General features: G+C 40.5%; 1 protein-coding gene across 1 annotated transcript in view; it reads left to right on the top strand.

Annotated features, from left to right (window-relative positions):
• Positions 1-13,381, top strand: part of SH3KBP1 (SH3-domain kinase binding protein 1) — a 196,044-nt gene that overhangs the window by 43,560 nt on the left and 139,103 nt on the right. The window contains exon 2 of the mRNA XM_009997142.1: positions 9,895-10,018. Within this exon, the coding sequence (XP_009995444.1) occupies positions 9,910-10,018 (109 nt within the window). The 5' untranslated portion in view covers positions 9,895-9,909. The remainder of the gene's footprint in view (positions 1-9,894; positions 10,019-13,381) is intronic.

Below are 13,381 nucleotides of genomic sequence, written 5' to 3'. Positions count from 1 at the left end.
GAGGAAACAGTGTTAGAGGTTCCTAGAGTGTGTGGCAGATAACTTCCTGACACAGCTGCTGAGGGAGCCAACTAGGGGCGGCACCCCGCTGGATCTGCTGCTTGTGAACAGAAAAGGACTTGTGTTTGATGTGACAGTTGGAGGCCATCTTGAGCATAGCAATCTTGAAATAATGGAATTTTCAGTTCTTGGAGAAGTAAGGAGGAGGGTCAGAAGAACTGCTACCTTAGACTTCTGAAGGGCAGACTTTGACCTGTTTGGGAGACTGGTTGGCAGAGTCCCTTGGGAGGAAGTTCTGAAGGGCAAAGGAGTCCAGGAAGGCTGGATGCTTTTTAAGAAGGAAATCTGAAAGGCACAGGAGCAGGCCATCCCTCTGTGTCAAAATATGAGCTAGTGGGGATTGAAGACCAGAATGGCTAAACAGAGAATTTGGTCAGAACTCAGGAAAAAAAAGGAGAGCTTATGACCTTCAGAAGGGGCAGGCAACTCAAGCAGAATGCAAAGATGTCATTAGGCCATGCAGGAAGAAAATTAGAAGTGCCAAAGCCCAACTAGAATTTAATCTGGCTACTGCAGTAAAAGACAACAAAAAAATGTTTCTATGAATACATTCGTAACAAAAGAAGGGCTAAGGAGAAAGTCCATCCCTGATTGTATACAGGGACATAGTGACAAAGGATGATAGAAAGGCTGAGGCATTAATGCCTTATTTGCCTCAGTCGTTAGTAGAAAGACCAGTTTTTCTCTGGGTATCCAGTCCCCTGAGCAGTAAGACAGGGTTGGAGGCCAGAATGAAGCCCCATAATCCAAAGGCAAATGGTTAGTGACCTGCTATACCACTTAGATATGCATGAGAATGGGGCTGCATGGGATTCACCCAACAGGACTGAGGGAATTGGCAGAAGTGCTCACCAAGCCACTTTCCATGATTGATCAGCAGTCTTAGCTAACTGGGAAGGTCCCAGTGGACTGGAGGTCAGCAAATGTGATGCCAATCTACAAGAATGTCTAGAAGAAGGATCTGGGGAATTACAGGCTGGTTAGTCTGATATTGGTGCCAGGGAAGGTTATGGAGCAGATCGTCTTGAGTGCCATCATGTGGCACGTACAGGACGATGAGGCAATCAGGCCCAGTCAGCATGGGTTTATGAAAGGCCAGTCCTGCTTGCCTGACTTGATTTCCTTCTATGAAAAGGTGACCCTTTTAGTGGATGAAGGAAAGGTGATAGACATTGTCTAGCTAGTCTTTAGTAAAGCCTTTGACAAAGTTTCCCACAGCATTCTCCTGTAGAAGCTAACTGCTAATGGCTTGGATGGGTATATGCTTTTCTAAGTAAAACACTGGCTGGCTGGCTGCACCCAAAGAGTTGTGGTGAACAGAGTTAAATCCAGCTGGCAGCTGGTGACGAGTGGTGTCCCCCCAGCGCTCAGTGTTGGGGCCAGTTCTCTTAAATAGCTTTATCCATGATCTGCACAAGGGAATCAAGTTCATCCTCAGTAAGTTTGCATATGACACTAAGTTGGGTGGGAGTGTTGATCTTCTTGAGGGTAGTAAGGCTCTGCAGGGGGACCTGGATAAGCTGGATCGATGGGCCAACATCGGTTGTATGAGGTTCAACAAGACCAAGTGCTGGGTCCTGCATTTCAGTCACAACAACCCCAGGCAATGCTACAGGCTTGGGTAACAGTGGCTGGAGAGCTGCACAGTGGAAAAGGACCTGGGTGTGTTTGTTGACAGCTGAATATGAGCCAGCAGTGTGCCCAGGTGGCCAGGAAAGCCAACAGCATCCTGGTCTGCATCAGGAATAGTGTGGCCAGAAGGAGTAGGGAAGTGATTGGCCCCCTGTACTCGGCTCTGGTGAGGCCGCACCTTGAGTATTGTGTTCAGTTTTGTGTCCTTCGATACAAGAAGGACACTGAGGTGCTTGAGCATGTCCAGAGAAGGGCAACAAAACTGATGAAGTGTCTAGAGCACAGGTCTTTTGAGGAGCGGCTGAGGGAACTGGGGTTGTTTATTCTGGAGAAAAGGAGGCGGAAGGGAGACTGTATCACTCTCTACAGCTACCTAATAGGAGGTTGTAGTGAGGTGGGGTTCAGTCTCTTCTCCCAAGTAACAAGTGTCAGGGTGAGAGGAAGTGGCTTCAAGTTGTGCCAAGGGAGGTTTAGATTGGATGTTATGAAAAATTTCTTCACCGAAAGGGTTGTCAGGCAGTGGAACAGGCTGACTAGGTGGAGTCACCCTCTATGGAAGTATTTAAAAGATGGGTAGATGAGCTGCTTAGGGACATGGTTTAGTGGTGGACTTGGCAGTGTTAGGTTTACAGCTGGACTTGATCTTAAAGATCTTTCCCCACCAAAAAGGTTCTACAATTCTGTCTTTTTACTGTTTGCCTTTTTTATTGTTCTAATTATGATTTTCAGTCTTGGTCTGTTAAGGGAGTTGAGACAATGAATTGCTTGTCTTGGTGATAGTGAAGCTAGTAACTACTGTAACCAAGCACATCTTCAGAACAGTGTCCTGACAGGAAGCTTTGCAATGTTCATAAGGTCTTCCACCTGAAAAGCAAGGGTGGGCTTACCTGAGCGGCCCTGCAAGCAGCACTTCTGACTGTTCATGGATGGTCTTCAAGATTTATTTGCACTGGAAATGAGCAAAACAGAAGATGGCATCTTCTTTATGTGACACAACAAGAAAAAAGAAAAAAAAAAGAGTAGAGCACATAGATCCTTAACATGCTTCCTTCTTCATACTGCTACTGTTACTACTGGGTTAGATGCATCAGTCATGTAAAACTCAGGGACGAAATAACTCTTTTCTCTATCAAGCTGTAAATCAGATAGAAGTCATGTGAGCCACAGAAATAGATTTTATTTTGAAGGCTAGAGACAGAAACCAAAGAACTCTTTGAGAGAGGCGTAGCAGGCTGTGGTTTAGAAATAGCCCCAGAACTAGGTAGTACTAGCACAAACCAGGAGGCTAAGAAACTGTAACTCTTGTTGTTTTTGTTTTTTTCAAAGATCATGTCACATGTCTGAGAGGCAGCTGGGAATATGTTTTCTATAAAATTTGTATAAGCTGATAGTGAAAGAGGAGAGAGGATTTGGAATCCTGCTGTAGTGAAACAAGAGTGTAACTTTTGTCACGAACTCAGATGATGTGTACAGTAGCAGTGTGGGATCTATGCAGCTCTTAGGAACTGGGAAAGTGTGCTCTCCAAGCTGTCCTTCCTGCTCTGCTTGCTGACAGAGTCACTGATAGGTATCTCCTGTCATGACCAGCTAATGGAAATATCTCAGCTTTGATCGTGATGCTTGAAGGCCCCATGTTGTGCTTCTGTGTCTTTGAGATGGTAATTGCCCTAGAAAGGAGAAGCCAAAGACTCGTGAATCTCCAGTGATGCAACAGCCCGAAAAAGAAAAGCTAGGTGGTTTCTTTATTGTCTTTGAAATGTTATTTTGCTCTTTATGGAGTTGAAGGCTAGTGCTGTGAAGCCATACTGAATTTTATGCTGCCACCATATTTCTGTTTGAAAATAATTTTCACATTGATGCTAATTCAGTTGCTGAGAAGGTTTGTTCCAACCTTGCTGCCAGATACATTGTTTATTTTGTAGTATAACTACAAGAGTCTTGACAATATCAGAGCTGCATTTATATCTAAGCACATTTATAATTATTCAATAACACTTAAGTAGTTTTAGTGACAATGTCACAGGAAACAACTCAAGAGGACTAAATATTGCATTGATGTACTCTGCAGCAGAGTTATATTTTAAGGTTTTAATATAAATGGGTAACTGGATTCATATATTGTTTGAAGTTGCAGTCATTGTTTGCAGGAAATCACAGTGGCAGTTGTCTTTTGAAATGTAAAATATGGATTTTGAGAGAAGAGATTAAAGGCATAGCATTTTGTATCCCAGAGGGGTCAAAGCACTCCTGACATTTATATTGTCATCTTTTGATATTTCAAATGTGTTGCATGATTTCCCCTAGGCTGCATATGATTCTGGATTCTTATTCCTGTCTCCTGTATTTGGCATCCAGCAATGTGTGGGTTGTAGATTTTGAACTGGGAAAGCTCATTATTTCTCAGCTTATAACTCTTTCAGTATGCATGTGTTTTGTTTTCAGAAAGCTTGGATTTTGATTAAACCTCTTGCTTCCAGTATGCAAGAACTGGTTTTGCCTTTGCACATGGAAGCCATAGAGAAATCACTTTGTAATCTGATAGCAATTTTTCTCATCATTTTCCATGGTTCCCAACAACTATAAGGAATGAGTTGTTGACCTGGAGCATCTCATATCTGCAGCAGCACAGAATAGCTTTTCATTGCATTTACAGTCGTGGAAAGGGTTGCAGCAATTTTCTCAGATGTTTTCGGTTCAGTTTCCTGTAAAGGTCAGAATTGCTAGAGTAAAAAAATCCTGAAACTTTAATGTAGTGGAAGAGGCAGAAGTTCTTGTACTTGCCTTCTGACTTGGTAACAGATACTAGCTGTAGCTTTTGTGGCTGACCTAATTCAAGCATTTGCTGTAAAGCAAAAGAAACTTTTTGATAGATGAGCGGAAAGTTCAGTATGTAGGCACACAGATAGAATAGGCTTTTTCCTTTAAAAGTAATGAATAATGAAATTCTGAACACAAAGCTAGGTGTTGCAAACAGTAATAGAAAAATGGCAAAGACTTTTCTCTTTGAAAACCATGAACCATTCTTTTTGTCTCTTTCCAGCTTAACAAGGCGTGTAAGAACTGCTTGTCATATTAGAGTAACTCTGAAACCCATATACACAGGAGGTGGAAACTGGCTTGAAATTTGTGGCATCAGGAGGGCTGGTTTAGATTTAGTGGTTGAAATGTGAGGTAATTTACTTAAGGGCTGGGTTCTTGAGGCATAGCCCCTTGAAAATTATCTGCTAGTAATGTGCAATTATCTTTGTGTAGGCTAGAAAAAAATGCAGCATTTCTACACATGAAATTTATGGAGGTCGCTGCCCAAAATCAAGTATCAAAATGTACCTATAGTGAGGTTTAGAGAGATTTTTGGAGCTGTTAGCACTGTGAAAGCCTACCTCTTTACAGGTAGGTGATGTGAGTCAGCTGCTTATTCTGTATTGGGGGAGTGGGTGAGATGCTTGTGGTGGGTTAAAGAACCACATGCTGCACTCAGTATCCCTTCAAACCCCTCCTCTTGGAGCTCTATATGGGGCTCTTCTCGTGTGTCTTGTAAACATCTTTCTGGAAAGGGCTATTAAGTTTAGTCTGGTCTAACTAGTGCCACCACAGGGGTTCTTCATGAAGGTGCTCACACTGTGTTCTTTGGAGAAGACTCAGCATGCCACATGTGTTCCACAGTACCTGTCCAACCCCACTCTTCCTAACTGGCAGCAGACTGGCCCGCAGTGAGTGGGGGTTGTATCTAATCGGGGTGTGAGTTTATTGGTTGTAGTTGAAATGCTACCAGAAACTGGTCCAAGAATCCTAGTCAGGACGTACTCTGAAGTCCTTGTTGGGCAGACAGCTACTTCTAGGTTGACTTTTTTCCCAGTAATTTAGAGCAGTATAAATAGCAAAGCCTCTTACCTTTCTTGTTTCTCCCCTCTTTTCATACACAAGCTCTGTCATGTAGAAAGAGCAGTCACTGAGCTCACATCTGCATTATTAATTTCTATTCATCCTTAGCTTTTAAATTCAGCTGTTCTTGACCAACTGGACAAACTGGGGACTTCCTAACTTCCATCTGTCCTAAGTGAAAACTTGCTTTTTACTTCTTTGTGTAGCAAGCAATTTCTTCTTTAGAAGAAATTTCATACGTGTGTGTGTGTGTATATATAATGGATAGGGCTAGCTGAAGAAAAGTCTTAAACTCCTAATGTCCCCAAGGGTGGGCAGCATAGGAGACAAGACAACACAGAGGCAGAAAGAAAAAGCTGGAGAGAAGGTTGAGGACAGAGGATGCAATATTGGCACTAATATCTGCTGCAGGATAACAGTGATGAGTCTGCTAAGGTACAGGGCTTTGGATTAGTTTTGTTTGTGTGCCAAGTATGTTTCTGATAACATTTTAGCTTAGTAGGACCTACTTGGCTTTTGCTTGATTTCTGTGTCACTATTTGCAGAATTGTCCAAACCCTCTCAGGAGCACCAAAGGAAACAGTGTTGAAAAGTAGTCCAAACCAGTACTAGAAAGGTAGCAAAAAAAAAAAACCACAACAAAAAAAGGCAATCCTCAGGTGATTTTGGTGCCTACAAGGTGCTGTACCTTCTATACGAATTTCAGCGTGGTGGACTTCTCAGCATGTGTGTCTGTCTTTCTTCCATTCTAGTTTTGCTGGGATAGAATCATAGGCCAGCCATGGCAGGCAGGCCATTAGCAGTTTTTTGAGTCAGCTGGGAGCTTAATTCAGCCTAATTGACCCAAGCTAATAAACAAGTGTATGCTATAGCAGAAACATCATGCTCATTATAAAGAGGAAGGCTTGATGATTAGAAGCTTGATAAAGAGGAGCCCCTCTTTCTGGGGCTCCTTCTGCTTTTCCTGAGGACTGGGCTGAATATAACCCTGTATACTTTATGTTGGCATTAGTTTTGCAATTTCATTAAACTCATTTTCATTTCAACCTATGAGTCTCCTCTCTTTTTCCTGATTCCCCTTCTTGACTGGGGAAGGATAACTGAGTGATTGAACAACTGCTATAGTTTAGCCCCAGGTATGGGCTGCACATGGACACCATGAATAGTGGATGAGAAAGGAAATATCAGACTTCCCACCCTACTTACAAATGTTAGTGTTTGGGAATTGGCTTCTTGTATTCCTATTGATTTTTTGAAGAGCAAAACAAGGTTTCCTAAAAAAGCTGTTAGTAGTAGAAAACCCACCAGTGTCATGCAGACTTGAGAGTGCAGCACTGTTTTCTCTTACAGCAATTTTTTTCTGTCAGTTTTGAATTTGCAAATAGGATTTTAAAACAAAAAAGCATTGTGCTGTTGTTTCAAAATTTGTGATTTGAGGGTTTAATTACATTCTGACATAAAGAATGGAAAACAACACACTAATGACCCACAGGAAGCAAGTTCTGCCTAGATGGGGTCTTCTGCAGGCTGTTGACTTGTGGTCCTGTTCACAGGAGAGTGCTGTTTGACTCTCAGATTCTGTTTAAACTGTAGATAATTTTAAATAATACTGTTTGTCACCTAGCTGCAAAAGAAATTTAAAGCTTCAATACAGCAAGCTTTGGGTGGTCTCATTTATGATATATTTTAATTTATAAAAAAGCATTTTATAAAAAAAAAGCTCATGGAATATATGGACTAGTCTAGTCCATTTTTTAAAGAAAACAGTAGAACATTTTCTTCTAAATGTATGTAGTGTTCTTAAATTATCATGTGGTTCACTTTTATACAAGAACTGTCTGCAGTATTTCTTTTTCTAACAACAGTAACATCTATCACACAGACACATTCACCTTTCATACATATATTCATTCACATTTGTTATTTCAGTTAGGACAGTTACTGTGATGAGTTGGGTTTTAGATACTATTTTACCTGTGTGGTGGCACTAGATAAAAGATTCATTGTACCTTTGGTGGGCAGCAGTCCAAAAAGCTTTTCTCTCTGCTAATGCAATATTGATAGACAGTAAATGCCTTATGCAGATAGAGAAGACTGTATTAATGTCATGTAGCTGATAGTTCAGCTTTGAAATATGAATTGGACTGGGGACATAAAAGCTTAAAAAAAATAAATATGAAATTCAGGTTTAAAGTGCATCTTGTAGTGAGTAACTTGGAAAATCTTGTTTTGGTTGATGGTGTTTTCAGTTAAGAACTTCAGAAACTGCAAATAGAAATCTGTATTCTGTGGTTCAGTGTTCATGTTTGATATGGTGAAAACTTAAATAAGATCTACAGTATTTCCTGCGTGTGGTACAGTGCTGCAGGATGGTGGAAGTTGCTGCTGCACTGGGATATAGAAGAGGGCAGTGAATGTTCAGAGTTGAGAGGGATGAGGAGAGACAGTTTTTTTTACTAGGGGAAGAGTTTGTCTGAAGCCATCACCTGTCCCTGATGCCTGCTCAATGTAGATCTCATCAAATTTGCAGATTGTACCAAATCAGGACAGGGAGAGGGTGTGTGTGTGCAATTGACATGCTCAAAAGCAGGGCTGCTATTCAGAAGGACTCAGACAAGAATCTTATGAAGCCCAGTAAGGTCAAATGCCACTTCTTGTCCTGAGGAAGGAGGAATTGCTGGCAGACATACAGACTGGGTCTTGGTGGGTTTGGGAGCAACTCTGCTGAAAAGGACTTGTGAGTCCTGGTGAATGGCAAGCTGAACATAAGCCAGTAATGTACCTTAGCATCAAATACAGCAATGTCTTAGGCTGCATTAACAGCCTGCACAGTGAGAGAAGTGGAATCTGGCATTCATTAGGCCACATCCAGAATATAGAATCCCATTTTGAGTCTACTGGTAAAAGAAAGACATCGATAAACAGGAGCAAGTTCTGTGTCTGTGGGAGGTGGACCACATGCCTGGTGAGGAGATACTGAGGGAGGTGGGTCTGTTAGCCTGGAGAAGAAGCAGCTTTGGTTGCACCTTCCAATACACACAAGGAGGTTATCCAGAAGACAGTCAGGCCCCTCACAGTGGTCCCTGGTGGGGCAGATAGGAGAGAGCAGACAGGACTTGAAAAGAAGGTTTCGGCCTGGATATAAGCAAAATTTTTGCTACTGTAAGGTCAGTCAAACAGTGGAGCAGGTTGCTCAAGATGTGCATTCTCTGTCCTTGAAAGTTTTTAAGACCAAACTGGGCAAAGCCTTGAACAGCCTAGTCTGACCCCAGAAGTGGCCCTCCTTTGAGCTAGAGATTGGAGTAGAGAGGTTCCTCCCAGCCCAAGTGGCTCTGTAATTCTGACCTAGGACAAAGCTAGAACTTTTTTTTTTTCTTTTACTTATTTTTTTGGCACATGATTATAAGCAAATTGTTTGGCCTCTTTAGTGCATCAGTTCCCTGTTTATGAAGTAGAAGTAACACTACTTGTCTACCTCAGTAGTGTTTCATGGTAAGATATTTGAAAGGCTGTGATACTTTGAATGCTTTGGCAAAGTAGGTATAGACACCTAAGCATGCAGACCTTTCACGTCTGCTTACAAAGCCAGTAGAGTTTTATTGTGCATCTTTATGAGTACTCTGTGCAGTCCGGGGAAGCTGTTTTCAATGGGTTTACTCTCATAAAACTTCACCATGTTTTTTACTGTGTGTACTGCCAAAGAAGTTAATCACTGTAAAAGGTAGTCAGCTGCAAAATGTGTTAGTGTTAGCAACAGCTCTGACAGCAGAGTCTGCTTCTGCCAATTATGGTAACATTTGTCATATTTTCCTAGGTAATATTTTTCTTCCTGCTATGGTGGTTGTTTCCGTGTTCTTCTCAATAGAGGGGAAGCAGACTTAGCTGCCTTTACATCTTAGTCTTACAGACTTAGTGCCTTTACAGCTGCACTGAACCCAGTTCTGCCCTGTGTACAGCTAATTGATGGATGAACTAAGAAATGCTTTTTTATTTCTTGCCCCACACCGCCCCCCCCATCCCCTTTCAGCTTTGTTGATCCTTAGACAGAGATCTGAAAACCTGTCCTATAATTTTCACACATAAATAAGGGATTGATTTCTTTTAAAAAGAAAAAAAAAGCATTGGTTGGAAGAGTTACTCAAAATTACTTTTATTTTGTGGCATTTCAAGTCTTAGAGGTAGCATTAGAATAGGCAGGAGCTGTATGCATAGAACTTTTAAAAAGACTAGAGAGCTTGAGATTTAGAATATTCTGTAATACATTTTTAAATTATTTTTTTTCTCTTTGTTCTCCCTTTCCACATGTCTTTTCCTGTGAAGGAAATAAAGAAGGACATGAAGAAAGAAAATACTGCCAACAAACCACCAGAGAAGCCTATAAATGAAGTTTCCAATGGAAGCCCTTTACTGTTGTCTGAGACAATTATTAGGACCAACAAAAAAGGTATAGTATATGGAAACTTAAATGCAGATTAAATTCAGAGCTTTAGAAGAACAAAATGTAAAGCTTTCTTGTTTATAGAAATAAAGCTAGGGTATATTTAATTGTAAAGGCATAGCAGGAATTAAAAAAAATATGTCAAATTCTCATTGTTCTTTTAGACTGGCATATGGGTACGAGTACGAAGTCTAGTATTTCCACATTAATTTGCGCAGACATCCCTTTATTCTTAAAGAAATCCTTCCTAGATACATTTAATTAAGGAAAGCTGTATGAGGAGATTACTAAAGCTTATAAAAGTAACAAACTGACAGCTTATATATATGTGAAGGTTTCTGCACAGAGATGTTAATCCGCATTCACATATTCATGTTTGTCTTGGTTTAACTTGGCCAGCATAGCCCCATACTAGCTACTATGAAGAAAATTAACTCTATCCCAGCCAAAACCAGCACAATGTCGTATCTAGAATATAAACTATTTACTGACAGAGAACTTGGGGGGGGGAAGAGGAGAGGGAATTGGAAAACATAAAGCTTAATGCATAGTTTCCTGGGAGATGTCTATCACTGTCTTCTGTTGCAAAATGGAATGTGTACTTTTCATGTCTGGCTTGACTCCCAATTCAGATTCCTGTGTATGGTTTTCAGTTGCTAAAATGAAAGCTTCCAGGTCTTCTGTCTCTTTCTCTAGCTCCCAACCCTGCTTTCAGAAATACCAGAAAAAAACAAAAAATTGGCACTATAAAAGCTGGGTTTTTCTTTAGATTATGTGTATGCTTCTGTTTGTTTGTGGGAGGACAATTGGCTGTGTGCAAAAAATGGGATATATTTTTTTCCTGTGGAATTCGCTGAATGGTTTCTTGCTTGCTGTCTTATACAGAGTAATCTGCTGTCATTAATCATTGCTGTAATGTAATTTCCATTTTGGCACGTCTTCTATACTGTTAGGACTATGCACATGGAAATTTCCTCCTCCGTATTATCAGTGAGTATTTTATTTGAGCTGGCAATTTGACTAGAGGTGTTAAACCTAGATTTGCAACTGCAAGTGAGGAAGATTTAAGTATTCCTGCAAAATGTATAACTTCCTTTAAAATGTGAGGGGGGGGGTGATTTCCATCTCTTTTGCAAGGAGTGATGTCCTCTGGAAGAAAAAAATGGAAATCTCAGAAAGCTTTGTCTTTTGAGATTGCAATATCGTCTTGGATCTGGAGACACATCCAACATTTTTGCTTTGGGTCATAGGTTTTTTGAGCTACAGAATTAAATTACCAAGAATTATTTTTTTCATGGCTGCTATACAGAACCATATGAGTAGTTGGGAAATTATCTAGGGACCAAGTCTGTTCCATATTGCTTCAGCTGCTATTTGGAGAAGGCTAATAGCTGTGGCAGATGCAGACACAAGGGGATAACACTCCAAATGTGATGTACAGAGTGTAGGCTTTCTCTTTCTTTCCTCTTGCTCAGAAACTTTACAAGATTTGGAAGGTAAAGGAGGTTATCTTTCTCTGTCTGCAGCTGGAGAATACAAAACTTCATATTTATTGAAAGGAGAGAGGCAAAGACTGACACAAAAATCTGTAGCTGGAGGAATAGAATGGGTTAGTTGGAGTGTGGTGCCGAAGCGGCCTTCCTTAAGTAAGGGCAGCTAAGTTACTCTTGTGTTCAGCAATAAATAGTCTTCTAAGATCTATGTGGCAAGTTTCCTTGTGGAAAACGTTGCATTGTTTTACTGAAGTGCGAGCCCTAAATGCTGCAGAGATTCTTTTCTTCAAGTGTTCTTGTGCTGTGATTTTTATTAAACCCTACCTCAATCTGTTTACTGGTCACAGAATGACCTGAAAGAGGGTACTTTTTTTTTTTCTTTTCTTTCTCCCTTTTATTAGGAAGTGAGAAGGAGAGGCATGCATCTAAAGGTCTTTAGCCACAGTGAAAATAGAAGACAGTATTATTTATTTGCTTGGACAATGTAATCTTGCTGCTTGGAGCTTCAGAGCAGATCCAGTGACCTGGGAGTGAAGCATTCTGTGCTGGTGTGTTGTTTCTTTTATCAAGATGATGACAGTGATTTTCTACTGCTGTGGTGTTAATGTGGTGTAGTTTTAATTTAAGTGGCAGCACTTGAGCAGGCATTTACATTTTGAGCAGAAGAGTCTTGGTCTCTTGGGCTTTTGGCTTGTAGAGCGTTTTTCCTTGAGATACACTGATGAGTGCCCAACAGTGCTAATAATGTTCCTTGCTGGCCACAAATACTAGTGACCCACTGGAAATACACAGTAGAAATGACTGCTGTGGTAGACATAATAGAGGGAACTGTTAAGTTTGGCCTTGATGTATTTGTGAGAGTTAATATTGTAGGTATTTTCTCTCCTTACAGGTTTATAAGCACGATTTAGAATTTAGGGCCACGTCTAAGAAATAATGGGTTTATTTCCTAGGTCTCCCACAGAGTTGCTGTGCAACTTTTGTTAAATCACTTAAACTCTGTTGGCCAAATTACCACACTTGAATTTTGAAGGTCAGGCATCTTAATGTGTATTCATTTTCAGATAGGCAGAGTTTTTTTCTGATTTATTGCAGTGGCATATCCAAAATTATTAATAACTTCTGAGTGTTCCAGGTGTGTCTGCCTCAGGCTGCCTATTGGCAAAACCTGGGTTATAGCTGCTTCATATAGATGTTGAGATCTGTTGTAACCATATGTGGTAGTGATGGCAATTAACTTATAGGAAACAGCATTTTAATATAGCATTCCAGTGTGTTCATGCTTCACCTCTGAAAGACTCAAAAAATGGTCATGGTCTCTGGTGTAGATATGGGGTTAGGGAAACATTAAATCCTTGTGCTTTCCCTGACAGTCCCCAGCACTGCAGCAGCTCTAGGCTAGTTTTGATGGGTGCTTCAGGTGCTGAATTAATTATTCCCTGTCTAGAGAGAAAGGCTGTGACATTGAAGGATGTGTCCAATGAATGTCAGCTCTGGTTGGCTTGCATATCCTTTACCAGAACCTAGGAGGGATCATTCTTTTGCTTATTCCTACAGTTCATATGAAAAGAAAATCTTTCCTGGCCAGGTGCAGGTCTTTAGTATATTTTCACTGCTGCAGAATTACTAATTGGCATATAAAACTGTTTTTCTAAAATTTCTGTAAAGCTGACTTTAAAAAATAATTTAAAAATTTATTTTTCTATTTAGAATTTGCATGGTTGTAGCCAGGTAATAACAGGATGGGAAAACCTTGTCTTCCTTGAGAGCATTTTCAGACTGTTTGAAAAAAAGAAAAATTATTGCTATTGTTACTGTTATTTAATAACGTAAGAAAATTACAGTCAGGTCTTGGAACAGGAATATATATATATAT

The sequence above is a fragment of the Chaetura pelagica genome, unplaced genomic scaffold (assembly GCF_000747805.2).
Source record: "Chaetura pelagica isolate M959 unplaced genomic scaffold, ChaPel_1.0 scaffold80, whole genome shotgun sequence".
Lineage (NCBI taxonomy): Eukaryota > Metazoa > Chordata > Aves > Apodiformes > Apodidae > Chaetura > Chaetura pelagica.
This window is presented reverse-complemented; position numbering and strand designations above follow the sequence as displayed.